This window comes from Carcharodon carcharias, chromosome 12, assembly GCF_017639515.1.
Source record: "Carcharodon carcharias isolate sCarCar2 chromosome 12, sCarCar2.pri, whole genome shotgun sequence".
NCBI classification, from domain to species: domain Eukaryota; kingdom Metazoa; phylum Chordata; class Chondrichthyes; order Lamniformes; family Lamnidae; genus Carcharodon; species Carcharodon carcharias.
The window spans coordinates 135,617,744-135,640,133 of record NC_054478.1 but is presented as its reverse complement, the minus strand read 5'-3'; the positions used below and the strand labels follow the sequence as shown (position 1 = coordinate 135,640,133).

The window sequence follows — 22,390 nt, the reverse complement described above, 5'->3', positions numbered from 1 at the left end:
CAAGGTTACATCTTCCATCTGTAAAAAAAACCTTAGCAACTTCCAGTGCCATTTTAGTTTACCAATATGTAAGAAACCTGGTCTCCGTCCTTTTATCTCTTAACGATTATCATTCCGCGTCCAATTACCCACTGTCTGTGTTTCAAAATCCTGCAAAAGCCACCAATTTATGTAACAGCCGTGATGGGGGGAGTGCACGAATTATCAAACCCCACTACTCCATGGGCCATATCATTAATTTAAATGTTTAATTTTCTCACTGAAATGGCCAATTGTGTATCTATACCTCTAGTACCCAGAAGAAAAGAGACTCTGACCAGGCTTCTTTCAAAAACTCAGAACGATTAATTTATTTTGAACAAAACTTCTTTTAACAAGTTGCGAGTACTGGTTAACACACAATTGTAATCAGGAAGTATAACTATCTATCTCTTCCTAAAGAATTCCCACAGCACACACACAGACACACACACAGACAAACAAAGGACAAACAGATAGAGTCTCTCTGCAGAGATGGGCTTTGGAGGATGGGGGGTTATAAAATAAAGGATAAAGTCCGCAGGTTCTCGATTCTGCCGACCTGGACTTCTCTCATGTGCAGACGAGCTGCTGGTCCTGCTAGATGCCTGGAAGTTCCCACCACCGGTCCCAGCTTTACAGGTCCAAATGCAGACTGGTTATGCTCAGATAAGGAGTCTCTGGCTACAGGTTGATAGCCGCACACAGTTTCAGGCAAGGTAGAGAGAGGGAGCCTTCCTTTCTCAGCTTGTTCTCCAACAAGACTGCCTCCAAAATAAGCAGGTTTATAACTTACGATTTTTTTTCCCATGTGATTTCCAGCAAGTTATCAACCTTCCTTTTCAGTTCCTTCTCTCCATCAATTAAAATGATTGCAGTTTAAAACAAACAACCAGATCTTCCTCAAGTACCATAAAAGGTCAGGTGATTTCTTGGAAGAGGCCTGTTTGCTGGCAGTTCCAAGGTGAACTTATGACCTTTTAAAAAAAATTCCCAGGTTAGGTACAGATAATGCCAAATCCTTCCATATTGTAAATGGAAAATTCAGTCGAGAGATGTGATCCTAACAGGGAACACCACCACCTGCAAATTCCCCTCCAGGCCATCCACCATCTTGACTTGGAAATATGTCGCCATGCCTTCACTGTCGCTGGGTCAAAATCCTGGAACTCCCTCCCTGACAGCACTGTGGGTGTACCCACTCCACGTGGACTGCAGTGGTTCGAGGCAATGGCTCACCACCACCTTCTCAAAGGCAATTAGGTTTGGGCAATAAAAATGCTGGCTTCATCCCGTGAAAGAATGAATTTTTTTTTTAAGTAGCGACACCACACGGACTACAACGCGTTAGGACAGCTTGTCACCACCTTCTAGAGAACAATTAGGGATGTGCAATAAATGCCAACCTTGCCAATGATGCCCACATCTCCAGAATGTGTAAAAACCAAGGTTATCAGTGGGCAGGCGCAAGATGTGAAGACTAACAACCATGTGGGCATGATCGATCTTCATAGCCCTCTCTATTGTACTCAACTGTAATTCAGGTGATATCTGGTCACCAGGAGGTCATGCACAAGGAATGGCCAATGAATGGTCTTTAATTAGTGGCTGTATTTTTGGTTGGAGGAGGAGGATTGGTTCTTAGGAGCCCAGGGCTAACCGAGGCCTGTTTACCACACTGAAAAATCCTCTGATGGGACATGAGGTTCTTGGGCTGGTAATCTCAACAGCTGTTTGCTGTAACTTCCCCCGTCTGCAAGGAGAGTGCGCCATCCAGCTTTGACACAATGAAGGAGTGTGTACAATGGACAATGATTGTTGCAGTGCTTCAAGTTGTACCACACAAATTCCCAATTACTAGCCAGGTAGGAGTGAGCTCCATAACTGCAAGGGCTCCTTTGTTGGCCTTCCTTCGTTCAGCTGGTATTGGGTTAGTGTTCCTCAGCTCCAAGGAGGACCAAACCTGCCGGCAGGGTGTCCAACTCACCAGCGTCAGAAAAGAGCCAAGCTTTCCATGTCTCTTCTGTACCTTTATGTCCCACTTCCCTTACCATGGCTCTCTGCAGCCTGTTAAGAGCTGCTACCTCGAAGCATTTTCCAATCCTCTGCCAATTGTACTGCAGTCCAAGCGCTTTATAGCGGGTAGCCCCATTGCAGAGTGAAGAACTGCAGTTGCAGTTAAATTAGTGATTCTGGACCAGCTCCAAGCCTTTCCTCCTATTACTACTGATGAATCCAGGCATGAAATGATTTCGACATCACTCTGCACCTCTATTTAACAGTTAACCATCAACAGTAGCGCCACTGCATCTGTCTGTACATCAATCCCCTCAGTAAGACATAAGAACATTAGAAACAGGGGCAGGAGTTGGCCATTTGGCCCCTCAAGCCTGCTCTGCTACCCAGTAAGGTCATGCCTGATCTGATCATGGCCTCAGCTCCACCTTCCTGTCTGCCCCTGATAACCCTTGATTCCTTTGGAGATCAAAAATGTGTCTAACTCAGCCTTGAACACAGCATGTTCAAATTACCATGGTAACCTGAGACTCACTAGTGGCCAGATACAAACATAAGCCTCCAAGCACCATCTAGAGCGAGACTCCCCCATTTAGCCCAGGTTGGCAGTAGACCAAATGATAGCAGTGAAAAGTCAGTGCTCTTGGCCTTTATTTCATTAGACTCGCAAGGCTTTAAGATTCCCTGCAGCGTACCTCCTATCTTGGTGGGTCAGGATACGGTCTAAGCCCTGGCTCCCTTGCCTGGCCTCCCCACTGTCGAATGGAAAAGCTTCAGTTTTGGGATCTGACAGGGAATACTGAATCCTCTGTCAGGCCACCGCCCATGGCGAGGTTGAAAATCGCCCCCACAACGTAACTATGGCAATGGCCGATCACTGGCCTGGCCTTCCAATCCAAGGGGTAAACATGGCAGCAGCAGCACAGGGCAGGCCTCAAGGAGCAAGGAAAAATAAGCATGGTTGACGCTCTAAGCTTACCATTCGCAATCCACAGTCGCATTCTTCCCCAGATTCCACATATCCATTTCCACACTCTGTGGTCTCAAACAGCTATAAAGGAACAGAGAGGAGAGGGAGAAAGCAATTGTCACACTGGGTTAGTGCTAAGAACAGAGTCTGTAATTGGGTCTGTAATTCTGATTTGGGCTTGGTTGGAATGGAACGGATTGCCTTCCAACGGGCTTGGATCGTGGAATGGAACCCAAACCACAGGGCCTCACTCTGTTTCGTTCTGCCATGCCCCATTGGTCAGAGAGGCGGGGCAGATCTTCTGCCAACCTCTTGCGGGCACATCTTGGGGAGCCGGGGAGGTTCCTGGGTAAGCAAGGAAATTCCTGCCTTTGCATCACTGAGAGGCCTCAGCGGACTACTTAGCAACCTGAGAGCCGAGGCCCTAGAATTTGCCAGAAGCAAGATAACCGATCCCCAGAGCAGATCCATCGGTCTAATTTAATCGTTGCTGGCTCATGTTGGAGCTGAAGATTACTTCTGGGCTTCTTCGGCCTGTGGGCCAGGAAGAACCTGGAGGTCGTCTTAGTGGAGCAGCTGCTCCCTGTCCTGCCTCCCAGCACATGGATTGTGGCAGGTCCCTCCGAGGTAACCCCAACAATAAATAAATTAGTCCCCCAATAAAATTCGTCCCTTAAAAAATTAGTCCCAAAAAAATTAGCCCTGGTGTTTATAGTTTAGAGGAAGCAAGAAATGGAAATTCAGAGCAGCATAAAACATATTATTAACAGATTATAGTGCAACAATGAAAGATTGCAATGGCAGGAACTTGAAGGCATGACAGAGCTCATTTATGATGACCCCATCCAGATTGGTAAGAGATTAGGAAAGTTTCCTGGGTATGGGTCTTGTGCTTGTATCTTGAGTGAACCTGGGTGGCTGAGATTACGTAAAGCTTCTGGCGAGGACTGATAACCAATACTAGTGGGAACAGGCCGAACTTGAGCCTTCTAGATTAAGAAAGCCTTACCTTTGTCGGTCTGTTGAAGAGACAAGCTCCTCCGCCTCTTTGTAGAAACTCCTTGTATTCCATAATACTGCACTTGGAAAACTTGCGGGGATGGTAGAACCTGCAGATGGACCATAGCAACAGTAGGCATGAGAACTCAAACAAAACAAGACGAATCAAACCCAACCCAATCGAATTAAATGGATCGAGAATTCAATTTGTCCCTGTTCGACGTCCGATTCAGTAAAGTAAATCTCAACCCAATTTAGCCAAAGCCAATTCAAACAAAACACAGTCCAACCCACACAAAAACCAAACCTAACACGAACTGATCTAAAAACGGAGTCAGCCAAAAAAATCAGCCCCGACCCTAAAGCTCAAAATCCGCACTCAGCTCAAATCAATACTAAAAAAACTACACAACCCAACGGCTCACTCAAAGTCAAACTTGAGTGACAGTTGTGCCTTGAGCTTTCTTTCACTTCAATTATCTGTCACTGTACAAAAAGCAACCAGCAAACTGGATCAGTGTACTTACTTCAATGCCTATGCATCTGGTAGTTAAACAAAGTGAAAGTAACAACAGCAACTTGTATTTATATAGTACCTTTAACACAATAAAACAGCCCAAGGCACTTCACAGGAGCATTATAAAACAAAAGTACTGCACCAAGCCACATAAGAAGGTTTAGGTCAGGTGACCAAAGCTTGGTCAAAGAGGTCGGTTTTAAGGAGTGTCTTAAAGGAGGAAAGCGAGGTAGAGAGATTTAGGGAGGGATTTCCAGAATTTAGGGCCCAGGCAAATGAAGGCAGGACCACCAGTGGTAGAGCGATTAAATCAAGAATGCTTAAGAGGCCAGAAGTGCCGATATCTCGGAGGAGATTACAGAGATGGGGAGGAGCGAGGCCATGGAGGGATTTGAAAACATGGATTAGAATTTTAAAATGATCATACGAGTGAGTGCAGGTGCTATACAAGGGAATAGCTGCAAATAAAGCAGAAAAATATAGTCCCACCATCTCTCACTGGTCTCATTGATATACTCTGCTAAAGCTCCCCAGAGCAAAATATTAATGTGTCATTGCATTCAACACTGGTTTCATCTTATAAATGCATACATCAATTTGACAGTGTTTTTGATTAATTATCAAGATTAGAAGACTTCCTTGGCATAGTGAATTTGTATATGGTTAAAGAACTTTAAGAATACACTCGGAGACACCCTGGATTGCTGCACCGTCTCAGGGTACAGTCAGCCATGTCAGAAAATGTGCTCCCAATTTTCTAACGTCACCGTCCATCCCTATCCCCGCTGGGGCGCGAGTCCGAGTCTCCTGAAATTTACCATGTAATGCACAGAGCAAAGGTTCCCCTTCCCCTCCCCAACATCCCCGCCCCCCGACTTTGGATTATTTAATTAGACTGAAGTCCACACTGAGACTACAGACTTCACATGAAGTAGATGATTTGCACTTCATTTAGATACTGGGAGGCATTGCAGGGATGCAAAACAATGGCAGCTTGGAAAAGCATGCATAAATATGCAAAAATGAACATACTTCATCATTACTGTACAAATAATATGAGACAACTAAATGGTACACATGAAAAAGCAAGGACTTCTATTTATATATAAAAGCCTCAAGATGTCCCAATGTGCTATACAGCCAATGAAGTACATTTAAAATTCACTGTTGCAACATAGGAAATGGGGTAGCCAATTTGCTCACAGGAAACTCCCACAAACCACAATGTGATAATGGCCAGATAATCTGTTTTAGTGACATTGGATGAGGGATAAATATCCAAGTCACTGAGGAGAACTCCCCTGTTCTTCAAAATATTGCTATGGAATGTTTTATGTCCATCTGTGAGCAGGGGGGAGCTCAGTTTAACGCCCCATCCGAAAGATCGCACCTCCGACAAAGTAGCGCTTTGTCTACATTGGACGTGTCAGACTGGATTATGTCTCAACAACAACAACTGGCAGTTATGTAACACCTTTGCTGTAGCAAAACGTCCCAGGTGCTTAACAGGAATGATTATCAGACGAAAATTGACACTGAGCTACACCAGGAGATGTTAGGACAGGTAACTAATAGCTTGGTCAAAGAGGTAGATTTTAAGGAATTTTGTTAAGGAGACAGAGATAGGAGTTGGAGCAGTGCAAGATGGGAATTCTAGAGCTTAGGGCCTAGGCAGCCGAAGGCACAGCCACCAATGGTCGCATGGTTAAAACTGGAGACATGCGAGAGGCCTGAATAGAGCAGTGCAGAGATCTCGTAAGGTTGTAGGGCCATAGGGGGTTATAGATATGGAGGCATCTGAAAGGTGGGATGAAAATATTAAAATTGAGGTGTTCCAGACTGGGAGACGAGTGCAGAGGTGATGGGCAAATAAGGTTCGGTGTGAGTTAGGATAGGGGAAGCAGAGTTCTGAGTGAACCCAAGTGCACAGAGGGCGCAAGCTGGGAGACCAACCAGGAAGGTGTTGAGATAATCACATCTAGAGGTAACAAGGGCATGAGGCAGAAGATGAGCTGAGGGAGGGACACAAACATGCTAAAAATGCCACAGAGATGGAGTTAGTGGAAATTACTTCCCTAACGTGGGGTGTGAACCCATAACCCACTGGGCAGAATCTTCCAGTCGGCGAAGGAGCGCAGGCCCCGACTCTGCCTCCTCCCCGCACCCGGACAGGTAGCGCTCAGCGCTACCGGCCACGAATGACGCTGGGCGGGCGTAAATTGGCCTGCTCCCGCCCGCCATAGGAAAAATCCTGGCCTCTGAGTCAGAGGAGACAGTGCTACCACTGAGCCACAACAGGCACAGCCCAGTGTAAATAAAACATAATATCAAGTAACGCTTCATCAATCTCATATTAATCAGAAGAATCACAGATTCCATACATGTCAACTGTGGCTCAGTTGGCAGCACTCTCACCCCTGGGTTCGAAGACCCACTTAAGCACAAAAATCACAGTTAATCCTCCAGTGTAGTACTGAGGATGAGGCATTGAGTTGAGGCCTCATCTGGAAGATGTGAAAGATCTATTATTAGGAAGAAAGGCAGGGAAGCACTCCCTGGTGACTTTGTAGATTTTTTTCAGCCATGTTTAAATGGGTCAGCAATCAAAAGAGTTTGTGCGGTACATGTTTTCAAGCGTATTGGTAAACACTGCCTCCTCAGAGTCTGTTTTCTTTTTCAAGATTGTAGTTAAGGTGCACTTGTTGCCTCCTCACGATTTCAGTGCTGAGAAATTAAAACGACTCAATGAGGCCAAATGGGATGCTTTGCAATTCCAATGAACAGGCTCCTGTTTGTTACAGGAGTAAAGCTGAGAGGCCTCAGCACCTACGTGCCCTCTGAAGTGGTCCAGAGACACGTTGGGTTATTTTGAAATCCAGGCTCCTGGGAAAGAAGATTTGTTTCTTCCCTGCGGAGCCAGTCTACCGATGCCCTCGATTCCCTTCAAGGGCCATCAGCACAAGTGGCCAAGCAGTTTTTCCTCTTTCATTTGAAACCATGCTCAAATCAAAGGGGCACAAAACCAGGACTGACCCTGTTTGACTGCTTGCGAGCACAAACACTCTTTCTTCACATTGTTTTCAATTCTTTCTGGCTTTTTCACAGCTCCCTACCACCCTCACCCCACCGCCCCCCCCCCCAATCACCTCTCCTGAAAGAATGAAGTCTCCCTGGGGGGGTCATTCCATGGGTATTGAAGAATCCATCGATAGGCACCTGTTATAGGGGCCCAGACAGCTAGTCCCCGACTCATCCCTAAATCCCCTCTGCACCTCTTGATCCCCAATCTTCCTGACAGCCCCAAGCTCTGATCCCCTGTTTTCCCGCAAGCCCCGCCCCACCCCCGGCAACGACAACTGCCACAATCTCCAATCCCCTCTGTACCCCCTTCAATCGGCTCCCCAATTCCCAATCCCCTCCCCCTAACCTATCCCCACTTCTCAATCCCCTCCCCTCTCTGTATCCCAATGATTCCCAATCAACTCTGCAGCTCCAATGTCTCTGTGTCCCTGATGCCCTCTGACACCTGCTCCCCTCCCTGCCCCCTGTCCCTTCTGTACCTCTAACCCTCCTTCCACTAATTTCTGGAGTGCAGTGTGATCGCATTAGGCTGCAGCTGCATTATTCCCATCCACCTAGCTGCTGGTAAACCTGGTGCTGGCCTCAGACTCTGGACTTCCATGTTCTGCTTTGACCCCTTCCCCACACTGGTCTGTGGTTTGAACTGCACCTTTCCCCACCGCCTCCCTTTTTAAAATCGGAGCCTTAATGTCGACAGGTTATTCTAGCGTCCGAGACATCGCAGCCAAAGCTGGCATTGACCACTTCCACAATACTCACTGTAGTAGTGTGGCCTTGTTGCCTATTTGTAATAGAAAGTTGTCTGCACGTCAACTCTAAGTGGAACCATTAGGTTTATTTACAGCACAGCCAGAAGCAATTACACATGTGCTTTCAACTCCATCTCTATCTTAACATTGACTGTGGAGGTAGCCCCCACTGCTAACACATTGGTTTACACAGATTGTGTGATCTTACATCACAGGACTATTCTTAAAGGTACAGTCCAATATTTAACAAAGTCATAATTACTACATTCCTCCCCCTTTAACTTTGCTGTACATATTGTACTTACAAGTATATTTATCTCATGACATAATATTTACACAGGTCATGAAATTTACAAGTTCAGTCTTTCAGGTGGTTTCTTGATCCATGTGGAACGTAGCAGCTCCATGGCTTCAGATTCTTTTTCAGGAACCACATTCTCTGGAACCGCATGAACATCAGGTTCCTTGGTGGGCACCTGCAGTTCAGTGTCTTCCACTCTGATAGAGACATCAGGCATGTCTGTCCTTGGTTGAGCATCTTCAACACGAAACACTGGTTCAGCAATGGTTCCAGGTGGAATCGTTTCTTGTTGTATCTCTCTTTTTCTTAAGTGGTCCACGTGCTTACGGGTCTTCTGGCCTTCCACTTCCACGTGACATGATAATGGTCCGGCCACTGAACTTACTTTACCCAGTAACCACTTCGGTCCTCCACCAAAATTCTTCCACATGCACTGCTTCTCCAACAGTAAATTGTCCCTTACGACTATGTAAGCCATGGGTGGCTTTTTGGTTTCCTTGACTCTTTTCCACCTCCCCCTCCAAATTTGGAAATATTAGGCTCAGCCTCGAGCTAAGACAGCATCTCATCAACAATTCTGCAGGTGTTGCTCCTGTCGTCCGGGGGGGGGTGGGGGGGGGGGGGCGGTTTGTTCTGTGGTGAGAAAGAAAGCGTGCAAGCTTGGTCTCCTGCGGATCACCTGTTAACTTCTTCACATTTGTCTACAGCAACTAGAATTCTTTCCAGGTAAGGCCTTGGAAGTAACTTGTAGCTCTTTGATTTTATCTTTTGCATCATCATCTAGCAAACCATTGTGAGGGGCTGGGATAATAGCAAAGTAGGCACAGTCTGATCATTTGATTATTGCCTCTTTCGAGCGTTTATAGGTGCTACCAGCCACCATTTTATTGTCTTTTCGCAAACTTCTTCCTTTTTGTCTGCTTCTTTCTACCACAGAGTGTAGTCTTGTCCTTCATTTTGATTTCACTGTTGGCCAGACTGCTCTCAGGTGAAATCTCGTCTTATCTTAGTTCACTAGCTGAGTCTCCCAAAGCTTCATTATCTGCTCACCTCTTGGAAAGCTCTCCGACTTTTGTTTTCAAAGCCTCTTTGACTTCGTTTAGCTGATTCTTCAGCTCTTCTGTCCCTTTTTTGTATTTGTTGGCTGCCTCCTGGAAACTTGAACATTGATGTGTCTTCTCCGCCAACTGGTTCTTCAGTTTGTTCAGAGAGGTGCTGAATTCTTTGTTTCTCTTTGTAATTTTCCAGAGGCACAAACTCTGGAGGGAATTTTGTAGTGTATGAAGGTCTTTCAACAGGTTTTCCTCTTCAATGCGAAGGTTACTCACTTCGTCCTGAACTCTGTCATTCAGCAGGGTCTCCTTGAGTTTCTTCTGCTGTTCTTCCATGTTTTTGTTTGAGATACACTGCATTTCTTCAGGTTGTTGAGTCCTTACACATTCCTTTTTCATCCCGTTGTAGTCCCTGGATTCTCCAGGCTCTTTCTGCCACACTTTGCCTTGTTCCTTTTTCAAGACATGAACTCTTCCAGCTTCCTTTTGGAATCTCACTGGCCAATCAAGGTTGATTTCCCTTAACCAGTTTCACCCTAAAAGGTTTGGTCCTCTGCCTCTCAATACCATCACTGGTAGCTTTGCTAGTTGGTTTCCATAATGGACAGTTACTCTGCTGATACTTTTACTTGGATTTCTTCACCTCTGTACATTTTCAGATGCTCAGAAATCCAGAAGTTTGTTCCAAATTTAACTGATGTGCAGATGTTTGTTCCAAATTTAACTGACGCTCACCATTATTTAGATATCTGAAGGTATGTCCTCCAATTACAGTAGTGGAAGCTCCCAGTGTCTACTTCCGTTTTTATTGGTTTACCATTCACTTGCACTGCAACAAATATTGGCTCCGTCTTCCCAACTTTCATGTTAAACAAGGAATAGATGTTAGAATTTATTGTTTCAGGCTCTTCTACACTGTAGATTTCATTGGGCTTCTTCTGTTGGCTGCAAGCCTGGTTAAATCTCTCTTTGCACTGTTTCATTACATGTCTACTTCTGTGTCAAAAGTAACATTCTACTTTTTTAAACTGCCAATCACTAAAAGACTAATTGTTTCCACATCCATTAAAGTTGTTCTTCAATTTAGCTGCTAAATTATTTATTTTTTGGTTAGCGGGGGCTGCTTCCTGCTTCGCAGCGGAGTCTCGTTTTCTTGCGCCACTTTCAGCTGGCTGTTCCCACCAGATTTGGAGTACGGCCCCTTTGTGCCCCTTGTATTGCTTGTGAATCTCTTGCAGCGCTTTTCATGGCCAGCGCTATTTCTAACACCTTCTTAAAGTCCAGATTCACTTCAGCCAGCAATCTTCTCTGAATAGTATCTTCTTCAACACCACACACTAAACGATCTCTGAGCATGTCGTCAGAGTCTCACCAAACTTGCAATGTTCCATTAGTTGCTTCAAATTCGCCACATAGCTAGCAACTATCTCACCTGGGGCTCTTTTTCACCAATTGAACCAGAACCTCTGCATCATGAGTGAGGGTTTGGGTTTGGGTCCCTTCACGAGGTCCACCAATACTCTGAAATTCTTCGAATCTGGGGCATTGGGTGCCATCAAACTCCAAATCAAACTGCTTTCACAAGTACACAAGAGGATCGCTCGCCTCTTCTATTCCCCTGAGATTTTGTTCGCTTGAAAGAATATATACTGAGACCAATCATCTGTGGCTGGCTCAAAGGAATCAATTCTACCAAATTGTGCCATTTTGGGTGAGTATATCTTCTGTTATTTTAATGAACGTTGAAATTCAATTGCTGGGTGAGGTACAGTACCCATTCAGATTTATCTTGGTTTATCCTCATTGCCAGTTTGTTGTAATGTGGCCTTGTCATCAATTTGTAATAGATTTGATCTGCAGACTTTCTAAGTGGAACCATTAGGTTCATTTACAATACAGCCAGCAGCAAGTAGAAGTGTGCTTTCAACTCCATCTCTATCTCTACAATGACTGTGGAGGTAGCCCGCGCTGTTAACCCATTGGTTTACAGATCATGTGACCTTACATTAAGCACTATTCTTAAAGGTACAGTCCAACATTTAACAAAGCCATAATTACTACACTCACCCACTTTCCAGCACAAGTCTGCCAGGGCCAAGGTGCAGGATTCTTCAGATGATGGGGCCTCCCACCCTGACACCCGAAGAGTCGGCGGGGAACACATTCCCGCTATTCGCAACATCTCCACATCCATTTAACACTCTGAGGAGTGGTAATTGGCTGGAGACGGGACTTCCTCCCCTTGCTCGGATGGGAGTCCCACCCCGGCTGCAAGCTCTGTAGTCCCAGCCGCTCGTGGCAGCAGTGGCCAGGGCTGGGCCTACAAGCAATCTGCAGGTTCGGGGCTGGATTTTACAGCCGCAAAGCAGGTGGGCCACCCCACCCCACTGCACCACCACCCCCACCACCCCCCCATTTTGAAATAACCAATTACCAACCACTGAGCCTAGTCAAGAGCCAATGAGATGCAATTTTTCGTTGCCTGCCCCATTTCTTAGGTGTTGTTGGATGGGGATAAGATTGGGGGTGCTTTACGCCAGGTGTGAGGCAGTGGCACAGGGCGGAAGGAAAGGCCGGTCACTGAGCCCACATGGCTGCACGCAGCAGCAGATTGTGCTGGCGAAAAGTGGCAGCGTCTGAATGTCTTCTGACTTCGTTCACTCACTGTCTTGAACCTGCTGTGAGAAACAAGGAGCGGTTGACAAAGCAGGGGGGCGATAAATTGGCGGCCATGACTGACTTCCTGCTCACAGCATATGCCCTCTGCTGCCCGACGTCCCAGCCCAGCCGCCCGATTGGGCGTGGAGCCCTGCTTCGCTACTGGCTACTCGGCCGCCTTCCTGTCGGGCGGCTGCTAATTGGCCATCCGACGCTTGATTCGCCATGCTGAGACGGTGGGGGGGAGGGAGCGAGCAGGGCACCCACTTTCTGTACTGCCTCATCGCCCCATCGACAACCACAAAACTCATGACACAGAGGGCAGGTGAGTCTGAGTGGGACGGGGCAGGTTTGATGGAGAGGCCAGACGGGAGGGAGCAGCCCTCCCTTGTGGGAGGTCAGGTGGGTGTTGGTGGTGACGGAGGGCGCCCAATCTGGAAAAGGGGCTCTTGATTGAGGTATTTTTCCCCCCTCCATACCCGGCTTTGCTGCCCAAGGCCTGAGCAGGATGACCTGCCGAGCTTCCCTCCACCCCCAAACTCCTCCCGCCAGCCTCAAACCTGAGGGGACCCAATGATTGAGGCCTAAATTGGGGCGAGGGCTGCCAGGCCACCCTAGGCCTCGCCCACCCCATTTAAATTGCGGACAGTGTTCGGAGGACGGTGGAAAAGCCACCTGGGGGATTTCACAGGGAATCCCCCACCTGAAAACCCGCTGTAGGGCCGTAAAGTTCTGCCCAGGAGCCCTGGTGACACTGAATCCCTTTTCTGCTGAAGAAACTTGAGTCCTGAGTTGAGAAGACAGATTCACTTTGGCCAATTTAACACAGTCAAGGGATCAAACGATTATTGGTCTGGTTGGTTCAACCCTACAACTAGTGGCGCCTTTTCCCACTGGGCCACTGAAGGGGGTGGGGAACTTGCTTATTTTATTTTCCTGCACTTTATTGATCAATGGCAAACACACACTCAAGCTGTTCACAGATGGCAATCACAGGATTGTACAGCACAGGAAGCCACTCAGCCCACTGACTGCATTAACCAATCAGTTAGAGAGGGCGGGGTATATGGCAGTAAGAAACGCATCATCCCCAGTGCTTACCTCAGTGTTCATTGAAGCTTGCGTTATCTCATTGTGTGTAAATTCAAGTTTCAGCTCAAACATCATGCAGAGTGGCCTCTGGAGGCACTGCCATTGGGAATGAGGGGAGGTATCTAGATTGTAGCACACGGCTATAATTTCACTCAATATTACACTGTCCACCGAGCAGCTGTGGCGGAAACTATTGAGGAGCCGGTGAGGCCACACATAAAGTGCTGTGCACAGTTCTGGTCTCCATGTTACACATAGAGAACTGTGGACAGTTCTGGTCTCCATGTTACACATGGAGGACTATGCACAGTTCTGGTCTCCATGTTACACATGGAGGACTATGCACAGTTCTGGTCTCCATGTTACACATGGAGGACTATGCACAGTTCTGGTCTCCATGTCATAAAAAGGATGCAGAGGCACTGCAGAAGATGCCAAAGAGATTAACAAGAATGATACCAGGTTAGAACTATCAGGGAAGACTGAACCAGCTAGGGCACTTTTCTTTAGGAAGGAGAAGACTGAGAGATGATGTCATAGAGTTTCTCAAAATTATGAAAGGTTTGATAGGTGGAGTGAACATTAGGTGTTTACATGTGTGGAGGAAACCAAGTCTCGGTCATAAATGTAATAAGGAAATAGGAATTCAAGAGAAACTCCTTTACCCAGAGAGAGGTAAGAATGTGGAACTTGCTACCACAGGAAGTAGTTGAAGCGAATAGCGCATATGTACTTAAGCGGCAGCTACATAAGTACAGGGAGCAGGAAGGCATGGAAGTTTATATTGAGCTGAACTAGAGCGAACAGGGGCTCATCCAGAGCATAAACATCGTCACAGACCTGTGGGGACAAAGGGCCTATTTCTGTAACATAAAATTCAATGCAATCATACCCTGTGTCTTCCATGATGCATCCCGCCCACGAGCCCGGACACTCGCATTCCTCTGGAAAAAAAAGGAAGTCCATCGTCAGTTTTGAGGCCAAATTTGATGGCTTATCACAGTGTTAAAATTGAGTCCCATTTAGGGTATACCTCAGAGCCCTCCTGCTGTATTTGGGGACGTATTGGCATTAAAGGGCGTCACTGGGAAAAAGAGTACGGCCTACACGCCCCCACCCCAAACTGTACTCCCCTCGTTGAAGCTAATCCCAACATCTCAGCATACCTCAGGGCGAGAGGTGTGAACTGGGGCTCAGCATCTGGATCTGGCTCAGGCTGGGCAAAACAGAGCTTCCTGAGGCCTTACCACAGCTAAAAACAATGCCACTTACACAGGGTTCATTCAGAATTGCAGCTAGGACATTGCTTCCTAGCCTAGAGAAACAGGCTTAAAGGGACATTGATGATTGGCAAGCCAGTGGGAGATCCCAGGAGGAACCCTGGAGTAATGCTCCCACTAAGCAGTGCCCTGCCGGCCTCGTTTTGTGTTAAACACCACGAATGTGCAAACGCAGAAAAAAATATAAAGTGACCACACATTGAAAGTACTGGTCGTGCACAGCAACAATGTTTTAAAGGAACCTTGCCCTTCAGCACAGGAAATTAAGGGGTGATCTCATTGAGATGCTTAAGGTGATTAAAGAATCTGATAGTTTTCTTACATCTACCCAATTTCCTGGCTTGCAATTTAAGGTAATGCCCCCTTGTTCTGGACTCCCCCACCAGAGCCAGGCCATTCAGGAAGCATTTCTTCACACAAAGGGTCGCTAGGTCAAAATCCTGGAACTCTCTCCCTATTAACACTGTGGGTGTACCCACACCACATGGACTGCAGCAGTTCAAGAAGGCAGCCTCACCACCACCTTCTCAAGGGCAACTAGGGATGGGCAATAAATGCTGGCCCAGCCAGCGAAACCCACATCCCCATGAACGAATGGAAAAAAAAAATCTGGAACCCTCTCCACCAATAGGCTGTTGAGGCTGGGGAGCCAATTGAAATTTTCCAAACTGAGACTGATACATTTTTGCCGGGGACGGGGGTTAAGGGTTATGGAACCAAGGCAGACAAGAGATCTCGAAGGGGACTGCAGGAACAGGGAGGGGTGCAAGGACATGCAGAAATTTGAATATGAGAGTGAGAATTTCAGTGCTATGGACAATAGTGTCACAAACAATGTGGGACTTGTACACCCACCAGGTCATTTGTTGTCTCTCCGCGCCCCCTCCCAACACCATCCCGGCATTTTAGGATTAAAATGGCTGACACCAATCATTGGACACTTGTAGTATGTGTTTCTTATGTATGTGATCAGTGACAAGAAAAAAGGAATGGCATGGCCATCAAGAGAAGGGCCAAGATCCAAATCACTCTGAATGGTCTCCATGCCACTGCCCTGCAGACACTGAAATAAACTGGTGCACAAGCTGCAACATCGCTTACGAGTCGTTACGGTCAAGGTTATGGATCTCATTGTCAGGAGCTTGGGCAGGGGGAAAGGTGCCTCCCTCACCGAATGTGTATTGGTGTGATTACAACACTCTCCGCCATTCACTTCACTTTTAGGAGCACATGCCCAGACAATATTAACAGTACTTACTTTTCCTCTTTGACTCAGACTCCCACTGTATGCCCAGGTTCTGTGCAAGGCTCTGCCCCAGCACAACAGTCATCGACCACACTTGACCATACTGGGTTTAAAATAAGGAAGATACGAATTAGTTAAATAAAAAGTTGGAACATGCTGCAGTTGTGTTGCTGGTTCAGAAAAGGGGGTGTGCACTGACTCTAAGTGCAATGGAAATGAACCACGAAGGGAGTTCAGACAAGCCCAAGTTCTCCAGCTTAGAAGGAAGGTGGTTATGAGGCATATAAAATATTATGTGGTACAGACAGTGTATTATTTCAAATGAACCCAGGTCAGTGGGACCAAAGCACAGCAATGATTAAAGTGATAAACAATTTCAGTAATCTGTTGTGTAAAATGGTAATATCAGACATATTTAAAATTTGCCTAGATTCTATTAGGGCCTGTTAGGGTGGAAGCTGGTTAAAATTTGGAGAATTAGGTTGGGAGAAGGATGGGTTTATAGAATCGTAGAATGGTTACAGCGCAGAAGGAGGCTATTCGGCCCGTCTTGTCCATGTTGGCTCTCTGTCAGAGCAACTCAGCGAGTCCCACTCTCCCGCCTTTTCCCAGTAGACTTGCCATTTTTTTTTCTCTTCAGATAACCATCCAATTCCATTCTGAAAGCCGCAGTTGAATCTGCCTCCAACACACACTCAGGCAGTGCATTCGGGATTGTAACCACTCGCTGAGTTTAAAAAAAAAGCATTTTCCTGGGTTTTTCTTCAAATCATTGTTGGTTCTTTTGTCAATCACCTTAGATCGGTGTCCTCCGGTTTCTGGTCCTCCTGCCAAGGGGAACAGTTTCTCCCTATCCACTCTGTTCTGACCCCTCATGATTTTGAACACCTCGATCAAATAAACATTTTCTCTAAACCCTCTCTTCTTGAAGGAAAATAGCCCCAGCTTCTCCAATCCGTCCTCAGAACTGAAGTTCCTCCTCCCTGGAACCATTCTTGTAGATCTTTTCTCCTGTGCTGTAGGTAACTCTATGGCTCTCCAATGCCTTCACATCCTTCTAAAGCGTGGTGTCCAGAAATGGACACATTACTCCAACTGAGGCTGAACCAGAGTTTTCTAATGGTTCATCATAACATTTGCAAGCTATGTTTCTACTTATAAAGTCAGGAGAGCTGGGGTACTAGAGGAATGGAGTTTGATGGGAGTGGCAGCCTGTGTATGTCATCAGTTTAACACATGAGCCAGGATTTTTCATGCCCGCCGGCGTCAGGTGTGTGTGCGATGGCGTGAGTGCGCTAGATAGCATGATCGGTTTCACAACAGTGTGAAACCAGTTCGCAATCGTCCACTAGGCCCCCGCATTCTCCACCATCAGACGTCAGGAACCTCACTGTAATACACTAGCATATCATTATTAGGCCAGCCCACCGGAATCATTGTCCACACCCCCGCCCCGACCCCCGCTAGATAGTCCGTCCACATCGGCGGGAAAACACGTCGACGTGTTTCACAACAGCACAGGAGCGATGTGCCCTGGCGGGCTGCACCTCACTCGGGACTTTGAGGTTTGTTTGCCTACTTTGCTTCGGTTGGCACTCAGTCATCAGCGCCAGGCTTCACGGACTTCACGGTTTGACCCAGATAAACTGGAATCAAAGGTTGGCAGGCAAAACTGAAACTGAACAATGGGCTGCCTTTAAAGATGAGATAGTTCAGGCACAGCCAAGGTATATACCCACGATGGGGAAAGGTAGGGCAAACAAAGCCAGAGCTCCCTGGATGACAGAAGAGAATGAAATAATGATGAAGAAGAAAAAGTGTGCCTATGACTGATGTCAGATACATAATACAACTGAGAACCAGGCTGAATGGACAATGTTCAGAGGGGAAATGAAAAGGCAAATAAGAGAAGCTAAGAGAGAAAATGGAAAGAGACTGAAGTTAACATAAGAGGGAATCCCAAAGTTTTTTATAGGCATATAAATAGTTAAAAAGCAGTAAAAGAGGGAGCGGGGCCGATGAGGGCCCAAAAAGGGGATTTACACATGGAGGCATGGGGCATGGCTGAGGTATTAAATGACTAATTTGCATCAGTCTTTACCAAGAAAGAAGATGCTATGCAAGTCATGGTGAAAGAGGTGGTAATTCTGACAATTGAAGGGTTTAAAACTGATAAGATGGTGTTATTGGATAGGCTGCCTGTACTTAAAGTTGATAAGACACAAGGAATGGATGAGACGCATCCAAGGATACTGAGTGAAGTGAGAGTGGAAATTGCAGAGACACTGGCCATAGGTTTTCAGTCTTCCTTTGGCTCAGGGGTAGTGGCAGGGGACTGGAGAATTACAAACATTACACCCTTGTTCAAAAAGGTTGTATAGATAAGCCCAGAAACTACAGGCCAGTCAGTTTAACTTTGGGGTTGGGGATGTTTCTAGAAATGTTAATTCGGGACAAACTTAATAGTTGCTTGGGCAAATGCATGTTAATTAAGGAAAGCCAGCAAAATGGTTGAGCAAATCATGTTTAACGAAGTTACTTGATTTTTTAGATGAGGTAACAGAAAGGGTTGATGAGGGTACTAATGCCGATGTAGTGTACGTGGACGTCCAACAGGCATTTGATAAAGTGCCGCACAACAGATTTCTGAGCAAAGTTAGTGCTCATGGAATAAAAGGGACAATAGCAACATGGATATGAAATTGATTTTTCAGACTGTAGGAAGGTTTATTGTGGAGTGCCCCAGCGATCGGTGTTAGGACCCTTGCTCTTCCTGATATATATTAATCACCTAGGCCTCGGTGTACAGGGCATAATTTCAAAGTTGCGGATGATACAAAACTAGGAAGTGTTGAGAACTGAGGAGGATTGTGTAGAACTTCCAAAGGACATAGGCAGGTTGGTGGAAAGGGCAGACAAGTGGCAGATGAAATTTAATACAGAGAAGTGCAAAGTGAAGAACATGGAGAAACAATAAAAAATAAAAGGTACAATTCCAAAAGGGGGTGCAGGAGCAGAGGGACCTGGGTGCATATGTTGTCACATTCCAGTATATTATGGACTTTCAGTCAATACTTCATTTTTTTGAAAACTGAACAAAAAACTGCAAAAGATGGCTGTCCAAGGATCACCTGACTTCTTTTGTGAATTGAAACCACTACCCTGTCTCAAAGAGGGAACAAAAGAAACCTTCCAGAATGATGTTGTATCAATGCCCTTTCCTGAAACTAACTCAAAAGGGTAATCTCAAATTGAATGGATCATTCAAGCACAAAGACACTGGCTGTCTCAAACTTTCAAGGTATCATATGACAACACAGGATGTGTCATCAACACATCACCCTTTTTGTGGTAAAAGGACTTTGAACCTGTAAAAGGTTACATAATGGGACAGCAATGTTTTCTGTCTGCTTTGAATTCAGCAAAAGCTGTTAGCAGAAAAAGAACTCCATCAAAAGCCAGCGAACCAGTTGCAAGTTATCCAAGCAGCCACAGTGCTGTGGGAGGAGTCCCCCAAACCTGCTCCAACTTTTGAGTTCATTTAAGAACCAACCTCCTGGAAAGTTGACTATAAGAAATCTTACAGCTTAATGGGAATCCTTCGCTTTACCAGACTTTCACTTCAACTTGAAAGCATCACCTCCAAATAAGAAACTACAGGCCTGCCACAAAAGAGACTGAGATAATTATAACTTGCAACCGTATTATTTTTACCTTCACCTGTATATAATCTTTGTGTGTGTGAGAGAGCATATGTGTGAGACAAATGAGTGAGATGTCACTTTTTAAATTCCAGGGCAAGTGTGTGATAATAAATAACCTTTATTTTTAAACTCACAAAAAGCTTGCTGCTGGAAATTATTTAATTGGGATTCTCACCCTGACGGTAAGAAAACACACCCCTCTTACACAAACGTCCTGATCACAGGCAGTGAAAGGAAAAACATACATTCTGTCCATGACAATGTGCATAAATCATTGAAGGTGGCAGGTCAGGTTGAGAGCGTGATTGATAAAGCATGCAGCATCCTGGCCTTTATCAATAGGGGTATAGAGTACAAAGGCAAGGAAATTAAGTTAAACCTGTATAAAACACTGGCTCAGCCTCAACTGGAGTGTTGCGTCCAGTACTGGGCACCACACTTTAGGAAGGATGTGAATGCTTTAGAGTGGTTGCAGAAAAGATTCATGAGAATGGTTCCAGGGATGATGAACTTCAGTTACGTGGATAGATTGGAGAAGTTGGGAATGTTCTCCTTGGAGAAGAGAAGGTTGAGAGGAGATTTGATTGAGGCATTCGAAATCATGAGAGGTCTGGACAGAGTAGATAGGGAAAAACTGTTCCCATTGGTAGAAGGATTGAGAATAAGAGGGCACAGATTTATGGTAATTGGCAAAAGAAGCAATGGCGGCTTTAAGGAAAAATATTTTCACACAGCGAGTAATTAGGATCTGGAATGCACTGCCTGAGTGTGTGGTGGGGACAGGTTCGATCGAGGCATTGAAGAGGGAATTGGATTATTATCTGAAAAGGAAGAATTTGCAGGGCTACAGTGAGAAGGCATTCGGCGAATTGCTCCTTTCGAGAGCCAGCACAGACACATGGGCCGAATGGCCTCCTTCTGTGCTATAACAATTTTATTTCTATGATTCTATGAAATGGGTTGGGGCAGATTGCATCCATATTTTAGTCGCTTAGAGTTCATTGCACAATCTGTCCTTGAGCTTCCCTAACTGGCGGCCAAAGCTTGGACACAACAGGAAATGATATTGACACACTGCTACAGGAAGTGTGAGCAGAGGAAGTTTTACCATGCACCCTGTGCTATGCCTGACCTCATGGCAGAGTTGAGGGCTCAACCCTGTCTTTCATTACATCTCACCTCAGGGTACTTGAAGTCGATTCTAGGACGTACCTTCAATTTGATGAGCATAAAGTTGAGCCAGTTCCCACAAGGTTAGCCAATGTTAATTGGTGGCTAGATACAGATGGGGCTACAGCAACACCATTTGAACCACATGTAATTTCAGTAGAAAATGTCTTGCACACAATACAGAAAAATTCAGGGCATCAGAGTTTCCCAGCCAAAACTACCACCCACTCCCCCCGCCCCCCCCACCCCTGTTTGCCAAACCCATCTGTCAATATTAAGACTGCAGTCGTATAATTTGGATTTAAATTGCGTACAGAAAGCAAAATAAAGGGAAGATGGAATTGAGATAAAAGAGACAGAAATTGTAAAAAAAAAATTGATTTGATTTCCTACAGTAATTCAATTCTGAAGGAATGAGACCCCATGCAACTAATATTAAATTATCAGGGCCAAAGAGGTTGCTTGGCAGTAATTACAACTTACAACACTGTTAAAAATTCAATTGCGCATGAATGGGCCAGCACTAATTTTTTCTGGCGTTCAGTGGATAATTAGTGGGTAGGTACCCACAGCTTCATGCCCTTACATTGATTTCAATGCCGAGTTCATCTGCAAGATGCTGAGCGCAGCTTGTGGAGGAGCAGGGTAACTTAGATTTCTGCATTTAACTGCGCATGTGTGGACTCCAGAAGAAGTTTGATTTACTCCATAACATTTGAGCACCAAAGGCTCAGTCATTCTCAACATTAAATCCAGGTGATTGGTGCAGTTCGGTGGGGAGTTCTCGCCTGCTCATCTTTGAAATAGCGCTGTGGGATCTTTTTGAACTGAGAGGGCAGAAAGTGCCTCAGTTTAATGGCTCGTCTGAAAGACGGCACTTCCAGCAATGCAGCATTCCCTCAGCATTGCTCTGGAGTGTCAGCTTAGATTACAGTCAATGGTGTCAATCAGTAATAGATGTATTAGACAACAGCAAGTGAGCAGGAGGCTTTTCTGGAAAGTCTTACCTCATTCACCCCAACTCCTCGCATCAGTGAGCAAACACCTCCAAAGAAAGCCATGCTGCTCATGCTGCTTTTAAACGTGGTGCCCCTGCTCAAAAATACAAGAAACACATAAATGCAGCACCACAGGAATGAAAGCAAAACGAACGTAGAATTAACGAGAAACCAGGAAAACATAACTCAATTTTAATTCTGGCCTGATTAAAATGGATGCACGCAGCCTCCTTAAAAGGTTTTGCCAACCAACACACCTCCTGTAAACAGATTGGCTGCCTGCCCCCTTGGCCTGCCTCCTTTAAAACCAGAAGGAGGCAGGTTCGAGGCTATTTGGATTCCTGTTTCAGATTTTTCAAGAAGAAAGTAAAAAAGAAAAGTTTGCATTTATAAAGCACTATACCCATGCTAGAAGCCACATATATTCACACACAGGGCCCTGTCCTTTGCAGACAGGAGGAACATGTCCTCACTTTGCACCTTTTTTTTCATCTAAACAAAAGCTTAGGGAACAGTCATTCCCTGGTGCAATCCCCAGG

At 45.7% G+C, this 22,390-nt stretch overlaps 1 protein-coding gene across 7 annotated transcripts in view; it reads right to left on the bottom strand.

Moving 5' to 3' along the window:
- LOC121284769 (disintegrin and metalloproteinase domain-containing protein 23-like) overlaps positions 1–22,390 on the bottom strand; it is a 178,647-nt gene that overhangs the window by 63,568 nt on the left and 92,689 nt on the right. For all 7 annotated transcript variants that reach the window (XR_005944537.1, XM_041200356.1, XM_041200355.1 and 4 more), the window contains exons 12-16: positions 21,861–21,945; positions 15,992–16,082; positions 14,346–14,397; positions 4,014–4,113; positions 3,014–3,085 (exon numbers count right to left, since the gene is read on the bottom strand). Coding sequence is in view for 6 of the 7 variants with exons in the window: in XM_041200356.1 (XP_041056290.1) it covers positions 3,014–3,085; positions 4,014–4,113; positions 14,346–14,397; positions 15,992–16,082; positions 21,861–21,945 (400 nt within the window). In the remaining variant the exon portion in view is untranslated. The remainder of the gene's footprint in view (positions 1–3,013; positions 3,086–4,013; positions 4,114–14,345; positions 14,398–15,991; positions 16,083–21,860; positions 21,946–22,390) is intronic.